General features: G+C 45.8%; 1 protein-coding gene across 2 annotated transcripts in view; it reads right to left on the reverse strand.

Moving 5' to 3' along the window:
* PARP1 (poly(ADP-ribose) polymerase 1) overlaps positions 1 to 19,584 on the reverse strand; it is a 210,030-nt gene that overhangs the window by 1,302 nt on the left and 189,144 nt on the right. For both annotated transcript variants that reach the window (XM_030195730.1, XM_030195729.1), the window contains exons 20-22: positions 12,699 to 12,826; positions 11,077 to 11,138; positions 10,512 to 10,626 (exon numbers count right to left, since the gene is read on the reverse strand). In XM_030195730.1, coding sequence (XP_030051590.1) covers positions 10,512 to 10,626; positions 11,077 to 11,138; positions 12,699 to 12,826 — 305 coding nt within the window. The remainder of the gene's footprint in view (positions 1 to 10,511; positions 10,627 to 11,076; positions 11,139 to 12,698; positions 12,827 to 19,584) is intronic.

The raw sequence follows: 19,584 nt of genomic DNA on the forward strand, positions 1-19,584 counted from the left end.
AGAGAGTGTATGTGATTGAGAGACAGAATGTGTGTGAGTGAGAGAGTGTAATGTGTGTCCTGTGTGCACCAATTATGCTCTTCCCTGCGCATTCATCCATATGCAGCAAACATCCTCTGTGCCCTGCCCCCTTCATCCATCCATCCATGTGCAGCATCTCTCCCCTGCCCCCTCCATCCATCGTGGTGCAGCAATTCTCCTCTGTCCCTTGCCCTCCCCCCCTACATGTGCATCAACTCTGCATTCTCCCCTGGCCTCTCCATCCACCCATATCCAGGGCCCCCCTCCCTCCATCTCCCCTCTGAGTTCCAGGCCCCCTCCCTACCTCTCTATGTGCCCTCCCAGTTCCAGCCCCCCCCCCCCCTTGAGTTCCAGGATCCCCTCCCTCCCCTCAGAGTTCGCCCCTCGCCTTCACTATGGACGCCGCACCCCAAGGTAAGAATTTTTAAAATACAGCCAGCACTTAGGAAGGCGAGGGGCTGCCGGAGGACAGGTCGTGCTTGGAGGGCAGAGAGAAAGAGGGAGGGAGGCGCGGGGGCTCAGAGTTCCCTTGAAGGCGGAGCGATTACGAACACTACACGGCTTCAGTGCCACGGAGTCAGCTTCAGAACGTTGGAGGTGCGAATTATTATATTAGATGTTTATTCTTGTGGCCAGAGTCATGGGATAGGAAGCAATGTTCTGCTGTGGATCAGGAATTGGTTATTGGATAGAAAACAGAGGGTTGGTTTAAATGGCCATCTTTCACAATGGAAGAGGGTGAATACTGGAGTGCCGCAGGGATCTGTATTGGGACTGATGATGATACCCTTGGCCAAACTACTATCAAACCAAAACCTCAGCCCATACATATACGCAGACGACGTAATGATCTATCTATCCCATTTAAACAAGATTTAAAGGAAATTTCCAATGATATCAACCAGAGCCTACATATGCATTCATGGGCGGACGCATTTCAGCTGAAACTCAATGCAGAAAAAACCCAATGCCTAATACTCACCTCTCAATATAACATGAACAAATTCACCACCATTAACACACACAAACTGAATCTTCCAATTTCGGACACCCTAAAACTTGGAGTTACCATTGATCATCACCTAACACTTGAAAATCACGCGAAAAATACAACCAAGAAGATGTTCCATGCAATGTGGAAATTAAAAAGAGTAAGACCTTTCTTCCCAAGGACCGTCTTCCGTAACCTGGTACAATCAATGGTACTCAGCCATCTAGACTATTTCAACGCACTCTATGCTGGCTGCAAAGAGCAAATAATCAAGAAACTTCAGACAGCTCAGAACACTGCAGCTAGACTCATATTCAGCAAAACAAAATATGAAAGTGCTAAACCCCTACGAGAAAAGCCACACTGGCTCCCTCTCAAAGAACGCATCACGTTCAAAATATGTGCCCTAGTTCACAAAATCATTCAGGGAGATGCTCCAGCCTACATGTCAGACCTGATAGACTTACCACCCAGGAACGCTAAAAAAACATCCCGCACATTCCTTAATCTTCACTTCCCCAACTGCAAAGGTCTAAAGTATAAACTAACGCATGCATCAACCTTTTCCTACTTGAGCACACAATTGTGGAACGCGCTGCCGCGTAACTTAAAAATGATCTATGAACTAACTTCCGCAAACTATTGAAGCCCCATCTCTTTAACAAGGCATACCACAAAGACTCCTACACATTTATCCAGAACTGCCTTACGATATTTGCTGTTATACTATCATCATGCTTTATCATTATCATGTTTACCCAAGATCTTTTTGCAATACTAAATGTATACTTCCACTACTCATGATATATTGTAAGCCACACTGAGCCTGCAAAGAGGTGGGAAAATGTGGGATAAAAATGCAATAAATAAAAATAAATACTATTTAACATATATATAAATTATCTGGAAATCAGAACAAGTGAGGTGATTAAATTTGCAGATGACAAAAAACTATTCCAAGTTGTCAAAACGCATGTGGATTGTGAAAAATTGCAGGAAGACCTCAGGAAACTGGAAGACTGGGTATCCAAATGGCAGATGAAATTTAATGTGGACAAATGCAAAGTGATGCAAAATGGGAAGAATAATCCGAATCATAGTTAACTGATGTTAGGGTCCACCTTATGAGTCAGCATCTAAGAAAAAGATCTAGGTGTCATTGTAAACAATACGCTGAAATAGTCTGCTCAGTATGTGGCAGCAGCCAAAGGAGCAAACAAGATGCTAGGAATTATTAGAAAATGGATGGTAAAAAAAAGACCAAGAATATTAAAATGCCTCTATCGTTCCATGGTGTGACTTCACCTTGAATACTACATTCAATTCTGGTCACTGTATCTCAAAAAAGATATAAAGAAATAGAAAAGGTTCAAAGAAGAGTGACCAAAATGATAAAGGAAATGGAACTCCTCACATATGAGGAAAGGCTAAAGAGGTTAGGCCTCTTCAGCTTGGAAAAGAGATAGCTGAGGGGAGATATGAACAAACCCCTGAATGGTGTAGAATACGTAAAAGACCAGGAAACAATGAAATTACCCTGAAATATTTTTAAAACAAGTATAAGGAAATACTTTTTCACTCAAAGAATAGTTACGCTCTGGAATCCACTGCCAGAGGATGTGGTAACAGCGGTTAGTATATCTGGGTTTTAAAAAAAAGATTTGGACAAGTTCCTGGAGGAAAAGTCCATAGTCTGCTATCGAGATAGATATGGGGAAGTCAATGCTTGTCCTGCGATTGGTAGCATAGAATGTTACTGTCTGGGTTTCTGCCAGGTACTTGTGACCTAGACTGGCCACTATTGGAAGCAAGATACTGGGTTAGAAGGTGCATTGGTCTTAGCCAGTATCCTATTCTTATGTTTTTATGCCCACATTACACGCAGGTACTCACTAGCTAAGTTGTGTTTTTTTGTACCTTGGCAATGGAGGTCTCTATTCTATCCTCATCCTTCTCGATCTGCTGCTTTTGACACTGTTGATCAACACCTACTCCTTGATGTGCTGTCCTCACTTGGATTTCAGGGCTCTGTTCTTTCTTGGTTGTCTTCTTATCTCTCCAGGTGCACTTTTAGTGTATGCTCTGGTGGATCCTCCTCCACTATCAGCTGGTGTACCCCAGGGCTTTGTTTTTCAGTAGCACCTTTATGCTAATAACTCCCCAGATCTACCTCTCCACACCAGAAATTTCAGCAGGAATCCAGGCCAAAGTATCAGCCTGTCCACCCACCCGCCCGCCTGCCATTGCTGCCTGGATTTATCACTGCCATCTGAAACTAAAGACGGCCAAAACTGAGCTTCTTATCTTTCCCCCTAAACCTGCCTCTCCTCTTTCTCCTTTAATCGACCACAATATCATCTTGTATATGGTTCTCTACAGGAAAAATGCCTTTACGGTACTATGTAAGCCACATTGAGCCTGCAAATAAGTGGGAAAATGTGGGATACAAGTGCAACAAATAAATAAATAAAAATAAATAAATCCTCTCTGTAGATAACACTCTCATCCTCCCTGTCTGATCAGCTCGTAACATTGGGGTCATCTTTGACTCCTTTCTTTCTCTGCACATATCCAACAGACTGCTAAAACCTATTGTTTCTTTCTCTATAACATTACCAAAATTCATACCTTCCTTTTTGAACACACTACCAAAACCCTTATCTCACCTCTCACTTAAGACTACTGCAACTTGCTTTTCACAGGTCTCCCACTAAGCCATCTCTCTCCCCTTCAATCTGTTCCAAATTCTGCTGCACAACTTATATTCCACTCATATTAGCCCTCTCCTCAAGTCACTTCATTGGCTCCCTATCTATTTCCACATACAGCTCAAACTCTCTTAATTGACTTGCAAGTGCATTCACTCTGCAGCTCCTCAGTATCTCTCCCTACACTCCTCCCCGGGAACTCTGTTCACTGGGTAAATCTCTCTTATCTGTACCCTTATCCTCCACTCCGAACTCCAGACTCCGTTCCTTTTATCTTGCTACACCATATTCCTGGAATAGACTTCATGAGCCGGTACGTCAAGCTTCATCTCCGGCTGTCTTCAAAACTAGGCTAAAAGCCCATCTTTTTGATGCTGCTTTTAACTCCTAACCCCTATTCACTTGTTCGGTAGTCATGTCTGTTTTATCATTCCCACCTTAAGTAATTCCGTTATCCCATATTCGTCCTGTTTGTCTTGATTAGATTGTAAGATCTGTCAAGCAGGGACTGTCTCTTACATATTCAGTGTACAGTGCTGTGTACATCTAGTAGCACTATAGATATGATAAGTAGTAGTAGGGTTAGGTGACTTGTCCAGAGTCACAAACATCTGCAGTGGGAAATGAACTCAGTTCCCCAGGATCTCAGCTCACCGCACTAGCTATCGGACTACTCGACCTAATGGCTAGTGTAATGAGCTGCATACCAAGTGGCACTGTCAGGAGGAGACAAGGTACCTCAAAAATGCAGACCACAACATGAACCTGTATTGTAGGAAGCAAAACTCAAGAGAAAAGGAAAGGACTTATACCTGAAAGCTAAGCTTATCTACAGAATTCTTTCTCTGTGCCTCTGTAAGAATGTTCACAAAGGCAAATTGGACTCAATGTCTTGAAGACACCAGAATAGAGCTTAAATAGTTCTGTTACAGAGGGACTGAGTACCTGGGAATAGCAGGCCAAATTTCATCTGAGAGAGAGAGCATGCGCTTCCTGAGGACCTCACAACATCAAGCAACCATCAGGAGAAAAAAAAAGCAAAATAAATATTATGTGATGAGGTGTGCTTTGGAAAAGGAGTAAACTCATACTGAATTTCACCTGAGAAGGCATGCATGGAAGTTGAAGTGTCTTTAAGACTAAATCCTTAGGTGTTAATCACAATCATGTACAAGCCAGGTTATAAGGTACTCACTCCAAAAGGAGCTACCAGCCTTTTAGTATCTATTAATTTATTGTGAAAAGTAACTGTACCTAAAACACTCCGAACACCCTGATTGTCAGTGTCCAGAGAGCAGCCTAAAAGTCTAACCAAATTACTTCACGTAACTATAAGACTGTGTTCTAGAAGACTCCATCTCCCCCGCCAACGTTCCAGCCTCATGTGCAGTACAAGCTGAGGGACTGGTAACAGTTACCATGGAAATCTGAAAATTCAGGAGCCAAACACTGCAAAGCTGAATAAAACAGTGATAAAATACACCTTACCACAGCCAAAGAAAAAGGAGCTTTTGAACTATCCTGCACCTCGTGGGCCTTTGCAAACTGTCACGGACTCAGGGAAAACGTGAGCTCTTGGGCCACTGATGACAAACGGCAGCAGCAGGCGAACCTTCCAACTAGGACTGGACTAAACAGGCAGGGCTGGAACAGACTAGATGTGCAATAAGCACACAGGCAATACCAAGAAACAGCACTTAGCTAGGCAGGAACAGAGTAGACTGGAACAGCACTTAGCTAGGCAGGAACAGAGTAGACTGGAACAGCGCTTCACTAGGCAGGAACCAGGGTACACAGGAACAGCGCTTGACTAGGCAGGAACCAGGGTACACAGGAACAGCGCTTGACTAGGCAGGAACCAGGGTACACAGGGCTTGACTAGGCAGGAACAGGGTACACAGGAACAGCGCTTGACTAGGCAGGAACAGGGTACACAGGAACAGCGCTTGACTAGGCAGGAACCAGGGTACACCAGAACAGAGATAGAGCAGCTTTTAAACTAGATATGGGGGGAAGGCCGACAATCACACAACAGCGCATGGTTCGGGATAAGGTATCTTGCAAGGATACCTCACAAACAGGGAACATAGGGTTTCTGGATAGTGAGGTTACACAAGAGACTGTGGTAGGCCAGGTGCCCTTAAATACAACTAAAGATCAGACAAAAGATGGCAAATCAGTAGTGTCCAGTACTAAGCATCAGGCAAATAGGAACAACAAACATACTATGAAATGTCTATATGCAAATGCTAGGAGTCTACGAAATAAGATGGGAGAGTTGGAATATATTGCACTAAATGAAAAATTGGACATAATAGGCATTACTGAGACCTGGTGGAAGGAGGATAACCAGTTGGACACTGTCATACCGGGGTACAAAGTATATCGTAGTGATAGGGTGGACCGGATTGGTGGAGGGGTAGCATTGTATATTAACGAGAGCCTTGACTCAGATAGATTACAAATTCAGCAGGACACAAATCACACCTTTGAATCACTGTTGGTTGAAATTCCTTGTATAAAAGGGAAAAGGACGGTGACAGGAGTGTACTACCATCCGCCTCACCAGGATGAGCAGGTAGACGCAGAAATGATAAAAGAAAACAGGGCTGGTGGTTGGGAGGCGGGGATAGTGCTGGGCAGATTTATACGGTCTGTGCCCTGAAAAAGACAGGTACAAATCAAAGTAAGGTATACACAAAAAATGGCACATGTGAGTTTATCTTGTTGGGCAGACTGGGTGGACCGTGCAGGTCTTTTTTCTGCCGTCATCTACTATGTTACTATGTCTGCCACAAGAGAAAAGAAAAACAAACTTCTCATGCTTGAAAGAGAGCAGAGGCACACACACTCTCTCACAGTGGCAGATACTGACATTGGGGGGGAGGGGGGGTTAGAAAAATGCCAGAATACATAGCAAAAACTCATCATGCTGTCTTCTAAAGGAAGCTTCAATGGTCTGGGTGGGGGTGCAAGATAGGGAACTCAGATCTCCGATATGTACCTCTGCTTCACTTCTCTTATTTTTTTATTGTATCTAACAGGTTCTCAAACCAAATAAGGCACCTCCAAACTCAACTGAAACCCAGGTAAAAACTGTGTCAGGAGAAGCAGCCCAAAGGGAAGGGAAGGGGGAAGGGAAATGGGACTTGATATACCGCCTTTCTGAGGTTTTTGCAACTACATTCAAAGTGGTTTACATATATTCAGGTAATTATTTTGTACCAGGGGCAATGGAGGGTTAAGTGACTTGGCCAGAGTCACAAGGAGCTGCAGTGGGAATCGAACTCAGTTCCCCAGGATCAAAGTCCACTGCACTAACCACTAGGCTACTCCTCCACTCCCAACTTGACAAACAGCAGAAATATTGGTTCTGTGGAAAAAAACAACAAACAAAAACAAGCCAAAAAGGCCCCTCCAAGGCAGATGGAGCTCAGAATAAAATCTCCATAAAAGGAATTATACATCAACTGAAACTAGTTAGAAACAACGTTAAGAGCTGCAGGAAGGGGCGTCCTGAGAACACGCTGAAAACCGCCCACTGGCAATGGAAAGCCTGAGTCCTGCCATACTAACCACAAAACAAAGAGACCGCGGAGCACTGCCAAACCAGACACAGAGCAAAGATAAGGCTCACCTCCCAGGCACTCAAGGCCCCTAGACTGCATCAGGGGCTGAGGCAAAAAAAGGGCCTCCAGAAACAGAAAGGAACCCCTCAGGGCCAAGGAACCAGGAGCTATGGGGGGAGGGACCCAGCCACCCGGGTCTGACACTCCGGTGGCACGTGATCCCAATAGGCCACAAGCCCCAACCAGCAGCCAAGAAGAGCCCTGTGAGAGCAGAGAAATTAGGAGCCAGAATGGACTATGAACGCTGCCTGTAACATCCACCCCCCCCCCCCCCCCCCCCCCCGGGAATAGGAATCCCCAGGCCTACCAGACCAGTCAAGTCTGCACAGGCTCGCACCTCTACCACCTGCTGGGAGATTTGATTCTGGAAGGGACCACACTGCTAACTTATAGGCTCCACCAGAATTCTGTAGCTCTGTCTTCAACCACCTGCTGGTAGGAATACATAACATCTCTCTAGGCCAGTCTGGAGGGACACTAAGGAAAGCTCTATTTCTGATCGATGCCAGCCCAATATTCTTGATGGGTGGCACCATCAGTAAAACATCCTCCTGGGACCACTGCACATGGGAAGTGACATAACAGAAAAGGCACTGCCAGAGGTAGGCTGACCTCATCCTGTTAATAGACTTAAATGTCATCCACAAAATCTTAAGCAGTGACTGACTTACAAATGACAGCAATGCAATTCTTAGGTCTGGCGTTATATGACCCTTAATGCTGCAATTTCCCAGGAATAAGGCTGCCACATAATGCACCACTTTACCATGGCCTCAGCTTCTGAATTAATCAAAGCTGCCAAAAGAACTACTGGTGACCTTTGATATAGGACAAAGACTTCCAAACCAACAAAAAGAAGGTCCAAATCTCCCGTAAAATAAAATGAAAACAACAAAAAGGGCGGAAGATGTAACAAAACAGACCAGAAAAGGACTATAAGGAGTAAGAGCACCAGAAAAATTTTATTGGGACCCTACACGGTCCGTGTTTCGGCCAACAGGCCTTCCTCAGGGGTCCTGAATCTGACGTTTAAAAATGCACCTCAGAGATACTCATGAAACGAAAAGCAAAATACTGAGGAAGGCCTGTTGGCCGATACACGGACCGTGTAGGGTCCCAATAAAATTTTTCTGGTGCTCTTACTCCTTATGGTCCTTTTCTGGTCTGTTTTGTTACATCTTCCGCCCTTTTTGTTGTTGACCTTTGATATAGTACATGAACTATGTTACTCCTGGAGGAATTCCTCTGTTCCCTAGTTCTTCAGCCCCTCCCCCTCCAGGTTTCTTTCCCTCTCTCTGCTCTCCTATTCCCCCCCCCAGCCAGACTCCCAGCTCTCTCTCCCTACCTCCCAGCAAGGTACAATGTTTTTTTTCCCATTCCCCTGCCATGTTTCCTCTTTCTTTGTTGCTTCACCCTGCACTGATCAAGCTGGAAGAGGAGGACAGTAGTTGTCTTAACAGGTCATGTTTTCCTCCTCTACCAGCTTGTATCTGATTGCTGATTTGAACTGTATGGTATCCCATGAAGTTCAAATCAGCAGTTGCTCACTGTTGTGAAGAAGATTTACCTAGACTGGACTATAAACATAAAACTAGTAGTAAGACGCAAACTATTATAACCCACCTTCCCCTATCTCTCCTAAAAATTCACACAATCTGCAATATAATACTGAAATGGAGTGGAGGACTGGCCTAGTGGTTAGTGTGGTGGACTTTGGTCCTGCGGAACTGGGTTCGATTCCCACTGCAGGCACAGGCAGCTCCTTGTGTCTCTGGGCAAGTCACTTAACCCTCCATTGCCCCAGGTACAAATAAGTACCTGTATATAATATGTAAGCCGCATTGAACCTGCTATGAGTGGGAAAGCGCGGGGTACAAATGTAACAACAACAAAAAAATGCCAGACCAATTAGCATCATGCATCTGCTTGAAGGAATTTTATTTATTACATTTGTACCCTGCGCTTTCCCGCTCATCGCAGGCTCAATGCGGCTTACATAGTAACAAGAGAATACAATCTATAGTATCAGAATCAACAAAGGGAGTATGTGATAGGACAAATGAACAAAGAGTAAATGGAATAGAAGAGGTATGAGAAAAAATATAGGGACAGGTAAGGCGGTGGAGCGATTAAGGAGAAGCTGGGAAGAGCATGGAGGGTAAGAAGGTTAGTAGGAGATATTTTCCGAGTCATTGTAGTTAATGGTTATTTGAACCGGTAGATAGATGGTTTGCTTACGTTTGTTTATGATAGGTCAAGTCACTTGGGTAAACCTGTTTGAAAATATAGGTTTTCAATAGTTTCCTAAAGGGAAGCTATTCATTAATTGACCGAATGTATCTAGGTAGAGCAAAGCTAGATGAAAATCATCCCCTTTGTTCCACCCACAGGCTGAAACATCCCTGCCTGACCCAAGAGGACAAGCAAGCCCTTGGGTTTAAATAGCTCTCCCAGACAGCAGCCTCTTCTAATGATTATGCAGATAGTGTAAAGGCATTATGTGTACCTCTATGAGCGGCTGGAACTATGGTAAGGGAGGTTGTAGGCATACACTTACAGGCACTTGGGAAGCCAAAGATACTGACAGAACGGTCTTGTATATACATCTCTAATCAGGAGCCAAAATCCAATGCTGAACAAAATAAAACCTCACCTTTGGGTTTTTTTTGTTTTTCGGGGGGGAGGGGGGGCTTTTACTAGGACATTCTAGTTTGCTCTTTTATGTCACAGAAAAAAAGTTAGATGTTATATTGCTAAGGAGCAAAGGAGAGATAGGGAATTCCAAAGAATAAAAGCAACAAACAGAAGAACAAAACAGCACAAGGGACCTGTGAGCCGTGATTCAGCGGTGCTGTGGAAGCTTTGCTGTTTAACCAACACTGAGGTTTCTATACTAGATAGCCTTCTTTAAAACAGACCCCTAACACAGGCAGGAATGCCAAAACATGGTCTCTGTCAGGTCCTTGAATAAAGAATTGCTATCCCAGCTCCGGAGGCCCTTAGTGATTTTTTTGTTCTTCTGTATATTGCTAAAGAGGACATTTAACAAGTTCATGGCAACATCTAGATGTGTGACAAAATGAGGTTCTCGAGCCAAGTGATGCCAGAGCTGGGACACGGATAAATAAAACCTCACCAGTGTCACGCCAAAGGAAAGGATACTCATTATAAAGCAGACTTGCATTGCTGATGCCTGTATCAACTCCTTTTCCTAAAGGAACTTCCACACCATTGAGGGTAATGCTAGCAACGGGGTCAGGAGCTGTCTTTCCCAAACCTAGAAGAAAGAAGGTGGTTGAATTATATACGTATGGACCTAGTAATACAAGAACATAAGCATGTACCTGGGCAGTCTTGAATCCACAACTGCTTGTTACTTATTTGCCCAATGAAATACACAGCTGAAAGTATTTCATTAGTATAAACAATCTTACTGTTTACTCTGAAAACCCAGGTTTCCCCACCTCTATGCCCAAAACCACCTTTCGAGACCTATGGAATAAGTTGTCAGTTATTTGGAATTTCAAGGTGGAAAGGGGAGAGGTAGGGGGCTGAAAATGTTGCTGAACCAGGAAGCATTTGTAGAATCTATTTGAAGGACTTCAATTCTTGGCTTGTGTGAAGGGGTGATTTGTGGAAAGGAAATCCATGATATATTTTGAATAGCACCATCAAGAAAACTCTCAAGATTTGTCAGTCTGCACCCCCACTGTCCAGTTTCTCTTACCTTTCACACTGTGTTTACCCTTGGGCAATTTAGTTATTTGAGCAGCTGATTTCAGTTCGTTCCTTAAAGAAAGCAAAGAGATATGTATATTGGAAGATGTATTACTTTCCACTCAAGCTGTTGATAAAGCCCACACTATATTCCTCTTGCCTCAGACTTCCTAGAAAAGAGATCTGATGAACCCACAGAAACCGCAGAAATTTCTGTGGTCTCAGCTCCCTGTAATCTCTCTCCCCCCAGGCTGTGTGGTACTGCGCCATGATCGCAAGCTCTGGTGTGGTGCTGTCAGAAGTGAAGCTATGTGCGCACACACACACATCCCAGACGAATTCACCTTTATTATAAAACTTAAATGGAACCTGGTCCCAGCTAGTAACAGGTATAAAGAATATGTAAGAAAGTTAGAGGTACAGATTACAATATTAAATCCTGTACAATTTTTGGTGTATCTGGCTGTGGGCAGGGCTAGTCTAATGGCAATCCACCCAAAGACCAGATAATCAATGGCTAAAATGACATCTCCACCTCCCTGGAGGTGGAGGAGTAGCCTAGTGGTTAGTGCAGTGGACTTTGATCCTGGGGAACTGGGTTCAATTCCCACTGCAGCTCCTTCTGACTCTGAGCAAGTCACTTAACCCTCCATTGCCCCTGGTACAAAATAAGTACCAGAATATATGTAAACCAATTTGAATGTAGTTGCAAAAACCTCAGAAAGGTGGTCTATCAAGTCCCATTTCCCTTAGGCTACTATATTTATTCATTCTTGTATCCCAATATTTCCCCAAAACAAGTTTTGATTTAATGTGGCTTACAACTTACAATTTATTTCTCTGAGGAGTGGGGATAATTTAAGCACATCAAACATATAAACGGCGAGTGACCATACTCACTCGCAAATGCGCAGTAGAGACTTCCCTCTCTGCCCCGCCCCCGCTTCAATACGTGATGATGGGGGCGGGACAGAGAGGGAAGTCTCTACTGGCATGCTGCAGACGTCGAAACCGCTCCCCCTCCCCCAGAGTCGCCGCCGCCCCTCCATCTGGCCCGAGCACTGTGAACTTACATCACCACGCAGCAGCAGGCACATCAGCAAAGCTGCCGTCGGGCTTCCTTCTCTGCCTTTGTCCCGCCCTCGCCGACGTTACGTCACACGAGGGCGGGATACAGGCAGAGAAGGAAGCCCGCCCCGACGGCAGCTTTGCTGATGTGCCTGCTGCAGCTGCGTGCTGATGTAAGTTTACAGTGCTGCTCGGGCCGGGTGGAGGGGTGGCGGCGGCGGCGACTCCGGGGGGGGGGGGGGCGGGGGCTCGGAAACCCCCCCCATTCCAAAAGTAGCCCGTTTTCACGGGCTCAACGGCTAGTACCTCAGATAAAATGTTAAAAAGGACCTCCATCCCCAACATTCACATATACTAAAGGGGAAGCAGAGCATATCACTACACTTCTGGCCTCACTCATTTGCTGAGCTGAGGCTTGGCGCCGTCCTTCAGTGACCTGGTGCTTCATTTCTTACACTAGGATGTTTGCCTCTACTAACATTTGGAGAAGAAACCACCTTTCCTCTTCACATACAGCAGATAATTTCATCTTTCACCAACCTGATTAGAAAACACATCACTTACATATTTCCAAGGGCCACCTCGCCAAGTAAGATTAAGCCTACAGGATTATCAGGGAATGCATGACAATAGTTGGCACTTTTGGAGACCATGTCTGCAAAATAGATGCCTTTGCCAAACATGTAGCCAGTCTGGGAAAGGAAGAGAAAAAATTAAAATGTATAATTCATAAGCCTTTTGTTTCATGGCAACAGCAGTTTTGATAGTTCTCCTATCATAAATGACTTGGTAGGGCTTCTAACACAATAGAGATGGTTTCAGTTAATCAGGATCATTAGGAAGATCCGATTCCAAACTCAGTATTAATATGTTGAAAATCCAGGGTCAGAGTAATTCTTCTGTGTTTAGCAGAGATGCTGCTGACAATTAGGGCTGGCAGAGAGGCCATCCCCTGCCATCTTGGCTCCTTGGTCAGGGCACTGCCATAGCACTACTTTACATACATTTATGGGAGGTTGGTAAAACATGGTAGCCTGCTATGAGCAAAGGCATATCTGCACGATCTCTCCCAACACCACGGTACAATCTGCATAGCATCAAAGTGTCACCAGGCTTATGGAACACTAATTGAAAGAACTCAAGGAGAAATTAGGTCTTACCTGATCCATTTTCTTTCCGTTAGTCCTTCCCACTACTCCAGAACCTGTGGGATAGTTGTCTCCATCAACCAGCAGGTAGAGATAGAGAATTAAAAACTGAGCTGAGACATCTCTCTTGGCATCCAGTCCAGCTCCTCAGTATTTACGTAGGCAAGTATGGAGAAACTCAGAATAAACACAACTTTAAACAACTTGCTAACCTAACACTAACCAGATGACCTCTCTCATCTCTGGACAATCTGCAGAGAACAAGAGATATACAGGAAGCACCATACGTGATAGTTATTTGACCCATTACTTCGCATTGACCAGACATCTCAGAAACACTGGAGAAACACTAAGATGTGTGCAATCTGAGCAGAGAAGGGAGAAAGCCCACACTCAGAACACTGGCCCACAAACATCCTCCACACCCTTGCATACACCGTGGACGAAGACTGTTTCCAAGTCTGAAGTGAGGTAGCCACGACCAAATCAGAATAACCTTGTGGTGAAACAGAGGGTTTCAAGCCTGTGAACTGTATTATGTTTTCATGCAGTGTATTTCTCTTCTTTGGCTAGCAGGTGGTGTTTGTTTTCTTTTTCATTTTTAGCCCTGAGGAAGGTAACCTGCAGTGCAACTGGCCAGATGCTTTCAAAGTTGGTGCTCTGGGTCTGGAGTTCAAAATTCAGCCAGGAGATATTGGCTTGTCAGCAGGCTCAGCTAGGGAGTGCAGAGAGTAAATATCTCTGCCCTGAGACCCTGTTCAAGACCTATGAGCAGTTGTTTTCCTGAACCTCCCCAGGTGCTACCCAGGTAGTGACAAAGTGTTTAGATTTGATCCTTATTCAGTTACCTGTTAATGCTTGTTGTTTTTCCATCCGTTTTATATTGTTCACTGTTCTATTTCTGTGATAATAAACCCATTAGTTTATTAGCTCTGATGTCTTGAACTAAGAATCCTGGTGGTTTCTGTTTTGGGTCTGTTGGTGCTTTCCAGGAAATGTGCGACCCCTGATAGAGTGTGGCCCCACTGTCCTAGAAATCACCAGGGAATAACTTGAGAGTGGGAGACTCGCCCAGAGGCAAGTGGGACCCAGTTGGTGGGAGGAAGATGTCAGTAAAGAGCATGTGCACAGGTGCAGATGGGCCTGAGCAGTGCTGGGGACAGACCCTCCAGGTGGTCGCAGAGTTAACCCCTGGTGGGTGCTAGGTGTTTCATAACAACGTTTTGTCTTCTTTTTTGGTAGCAGCATTGTGGGATTGTCAGGCTCAGTGAGTGGGGTGAGGGTCACCATCCACTAAGTGGTTCAGAGTTTTTAATCTCTAACCTCCAGATACAGAGCACAAGTGCAGCAGTAACAGGGTCCCTTCCCCGTTCAGTTCCTTTGGTAGTGTTGGATTAGCAGTGTGCTGATGGCGACTACCAGCAGTCCTCAGACACTGGATATGCCTGACCTAACACAAGAGCAACTGGATGACCTCAGCAAGGAGGAGCGGCAGCACCTGCCTGTGCAGAGCTCTCTTGGGGGGAGACCAGACTCCTTGTGGGCAGAGGCCCGTGAGTTGGCAGGTCCGGATGCCACACCAGTTGAGAGCTGGTAGATCTACATGGCAGAGCGACAGCGGTGAGAGGAATGGAAATGGCAAAGAGTGTGAATTCCAGATATAACTGGCTCATATCCATCACCTGCGCCCAGGCTGGAGACAAGATCTGCCCGATCGGGCACAACTTGTTTGCGCGGTTTGATGATACCCAAGGTGATGGATATCTAACTGCTTTTGAAAAAAATATTTCACCTCAATGAGATTCCCAAGAAAGACTGGGTGCGCTATCTGGTAGGAAAGCTAACTGGTAGTGCACTTAAGGCATTCCAAGGACTATCCATGGAGACGTGCTCCCAGTTTGAAGAGGTGCACAAAGCGTTGTTGAACCATTATGCTATTATCCCCGAAACCTACAGACTAAAGATTCGTACTTTGCAAAAGGGGATGCATGATACCCACAGCACGTTTGTGATCCAGTTAAGATACTAGCATCAGCGTTGCCTCAATGGAGGCGAGGTTAAAGCCCTGGAGGACTGCCAAAACCAGATGGTCCTGGAGCAGTTTCTTCAGCGTTGTTGTCTAGAGGTGAGGGAACATGTTCAAGATCACCAGCCCCATACACCAGAGAAGGTGACTGAGTTGGCTGGTATCTTTGTGGCTAACTGTCCCTGGATGGTGAAAAGAAGCCATCCGTATCCGCAACAGCCAGGATTCTAAGGGTAGCCAGGGCCCTAAGCCAAATATTCTTGCAACCTCAGAGACAGTCAGCAAATCCTCCAGTGTTCCCCCAAAACCTAAAGATTTTAGGCACGATTGTCCTTGTTACCAGTGTGGGCATACAGGTCATTTCAAAGTGGATTGTCCAGATAACCCCAAGCCTGCACTGAAGAGCATTTCAGTTCCTGCACCTAAGCTGGCGGATTTCGTGGGTAGCTCCAGTCTCACAAAGGAGGCTTATGCAGTAGTCACAGCACAAAAGGTTACTGGTCATTCATCAAGCAAGGAAGCACATTGGTTTTCACAACACTATAGAACCCCAATAACTGTGAATCAGACCAGACAGCTAGGCTTGTGTATACTAGCTCTTGCATGACTATTACGACCAGAGCTGGTGCCGGAAGATGCTATTCTACCAGGGCACACTGCAGATGCAGTGTTAGCCAATGGATCCAGAGAGACTGTACCCACTGTTCAAGATACCTGGATTGGAGTAGCAAGTCTAGATACAGAGAAGTAGGAATAATGAAAAACATGCTGGTACCAATACTGTGTGGGACCAACATCGGTCCAATGAACATTACCCTTGATAGCAGAGTCGGCATTTCCACTATGGTGACCTGTAGTCAGGAACAGGTGGCCCAACAAATGGAACCAGCAGAGACCTCCGCTCCAGTTCCAGATCCTGACCAGGTGGGAATGGCTAACCAAGCGACAGAAGGCGACGCTCCAGTGCTTCTAGCAGAATCAGTTCCTGAGGTGACCAGGCCAGTGAGTATGGAACAGCCTGACTTAACTGATACACCTATTGATCAGACTATTGACCCTGATTTGTCAGAGTCACCAGCAGAGAGACTCTTCCAGCTATGGATACTGACATAGGACAGAGGCATGCTTTTCAGGAAGCACAACACTCTGACCCTGACCTGGAAGTCCTGCGGCACAGGGCTGGTCAGCCAACTGATGAGACTCAAAGACCATATCCTATGGAAAGGGAGTTTGCTGTACAGGGAGACTGATCCTGTTGATCCTAACAGGCCCTGGAAAGCATACAGAGAACAGATTGCGCATGACATTCCACTAGCGGGAAATCAGGGGGTGACATGCACTAGATCGACACAGAACTTCAACTGGCCAGGAGTATCTAGAGACACAGCTGACTATTATCGAACCTGTGATGTGTGCCAGGGAGTGGGGAAGCCCCAAGATCACCCCCAACCCCCCTGAAATCTTTACCCATTATCAGCGAACCATTTGAGAGAATAGCTGTGGATATAGTGGGGCCTCTAGCTGTCCCTATCCAGACTGGGAAAAGGTATATATTGACTGTGATGGACTTCGCTACCAGACATCTTGAGCAGTAATAGAAGCAGAGAAAGTTGCCACTGCCCTACCAGAAATGTTTTCCAGAGTAGGAAATCCATGAGATATACTCTCAGACCAAGGGACAGAGTTTATGTCTGAGCTGATCCAAAATACGTGGACACACTGTGGAGTGAAATCTGTACGTACCAGCCCATGTCACCTAGAAACTAATGGGTTGGTGGAAAGATTTAAAGGGACATTAAAGCATTTGTTAAAGACTTTTGTGGAGTTGGGAGACCGGGACTGGGAAAAGTACTTGCCCTACCTACTGTTCGCAAACAGAGAAGTACCCCAGGAGTCTATTGGGTTCTCCCCATTTGAGCTGCTTTATGGCTGGAGGGTGAGAGAGCCTCTTGATCTAATAAGAGAACATTGGGAAGGGAGAGTTGACACTTCTGACACCCCTGTAATTGAATATGTAGTCAATATGCAGCGGCAGAAATTAGAAGACCTCATGAGCTTTGTCAGAGATAATTTGCAGGCAGCCCAGACTAAGCAAAAGACCTGGTATAATCGTAAGGCCCAAAATAGAGAGATTCATGAGGACCAGCAGGTACAAGTTTTAGTCCCAGTACGTCAGAGTAAACTTCAGGCTAACTGGGTGGAACCTTACAAGGTCATACTATATATGTTATATCCATGGACTGTCAAGCCAGAAAGTTAGAGGCCTAGGCAGATCACACAGCCATAGTGCTAGCTGTATGCAGCCCACCAGAAGAGTGTCAGGATAGTGAACCCATACTTGACCTCCTAGCAGAGACATTACCAGAGAGATCCACACAACAAGTTGTAGTGCAAGAACAGTTAACCCCGCTCAGAAACAGCAACTAGAAGCAGTATGGCAAGCATATGCTGATGTGTTTTCTACTAAACCAGGAATTACTCATTCAGCTAATCACAATGTAAACACGGGTAACCATAAACAGCTGAAGCAGCAGAATGCCTATCAAATATCTGCTGAGGTGGAGAAGCACATGAAGCAGGAGACTGATTAGATACTAGCTCTAGGTGTCAAAGAAGTCTCATAATCCCTGGGCTTCTCCTGTAGTTTTTGTTCCCAAGAAAGATGGCACAACCCGTTTCTGTGTGGATTAAAGGAGGCTTAATGAATGTACTGTATCTGACGCCTATCCGATACCCCAGAGCGGAAGCCCTGAGTGGATCGGGGTGGACCTGGGTGTCACCCCGGAGAAGGCTGTAAGGATATGCAGATGAGCTGCAAGTCCTCCACAGCACCTGAAAGGCAGCCGGTGGTAGAGGTGGGCACCTCTCAGCTGAGGAAAGGCTTACCAGGGGTTAGGCCGAAGCCAGCATTCCTCCCCCTGAGGGTCGCCTGATCCTAGCCAAAAAGCACCTGGAAACTCTGTGCACTTGGAGAGAAGGCCCTGGGAAGATCGGGGTGGAACTGGAGTCACCCCGGATACAGCTGTGAGGAAATGCAGAAGGGCTGCAAGTCCTCCACAGCACCTGGTGGGAGCGCTGGGCACCTAGAGCGGAGGCCCTGAGTGGATCGGGGTGGACCTGGGTGTCACCCCGGAGAAGGCTGTAAGGATATGCAGATGAGCTGCAAGTCCTCCACAGCACCTGAAAGGCAGCCAGTGGTAGAGGTGGGCACCTCTCAGCTGAGGAAAGGCTTACCAGGGGTTAGGCCGAAGCCAGCATTCCTCCCCCTGAGGGTCGCCTAAATACCTAAATACCTCTCGCCTTCGACGCCTTCGTGGCCACACCTCTCCTACTCTCCTCCGCTCTCTTTTACTCCTTCTCTTACTCTCAGCTGGTGACATCAATCCCAATCCTGGCCCTCCTCACCAACTATTATCCAAACTCTAGACTGAAAACCCACCTCTTTAACATTGCTTTTGACTCGTAACCACTCGCCTCCACCTACCCTCCTCTCTTCCTTCCCGTTCACATTAATTGATTTGATTACTTTATTTATTTTTTGTCTATTAGATTGTAAGCTCTTTGAGCAGGGACTGTCTTTCTTCTATGTTTGTACAGCGCTGCGTATGCCTTGTAGCGCTATAGAAATGCTAAATAGTAGTAGTAGTAGTAGTAACTCTACAGATCTCACCGTGACCTCTCTAACCTTATCTCTATTCCTCTACTCCCCTCCTCTTCTCTGCCCTTCTCTTGCGCCCTATGGAATGCCCGCTCTATCTGTAACAAACTCCCCTATATCCAGGACCTCTTTATCTCGCGTCACCTCCATCTGCTCGCCATAACAGAAACCTGGCTCTGCCCTGATGACTCTGCTTCAGTCGCAGCCCTGTGCCATGGCGGTTATCTATTTTCACATACTCCTCGCCCTGCTGGCCGTGGGGGCGGTGTTGGACTACTTCTCTCTCCCTCCTCCAGATTTCAACCCCTTCTTCCACCTCAATCTCACTGTTTTTCCTCCTTTGAAGTCCACTCTATCCGCCTTTTCTCTCCTCTGCCTCTTCGAATAGCGGTCATTTATCGTCCCCCCGATAAGTCCCTTTCATCCTTTCTCAGTGACTTTGACGCCTGGCTTGCCTTCTTCCATGATCCTTCCTCCCCTCTCTCACCCTTGGTGACTTTAATATTCCTGCTAATGATCCTTTCAACTCTTATATTTCCAAGTTACTCGCTTTAACGTCGTCCTTTAATCTCCAACTATGCTCCACCTCCCCCACTCATCAAAATGGTCACTGTCTTG

Source organism: Microcaecilia unicolor, chromosome 3, assembly GCF_901765095.1.
Source record: "Microcaecilia unicolor chromosome 3, aMicUni1.1, whole genome shotgun sequence".
NCBI classification, from domain to species: domain Eukaryota; kingdom Metazoa; phylum Chordata; class Amphibia; order Gymnophiona; family Siphonopidae; genus Microcaecilia; species Microcaecilia unicolor.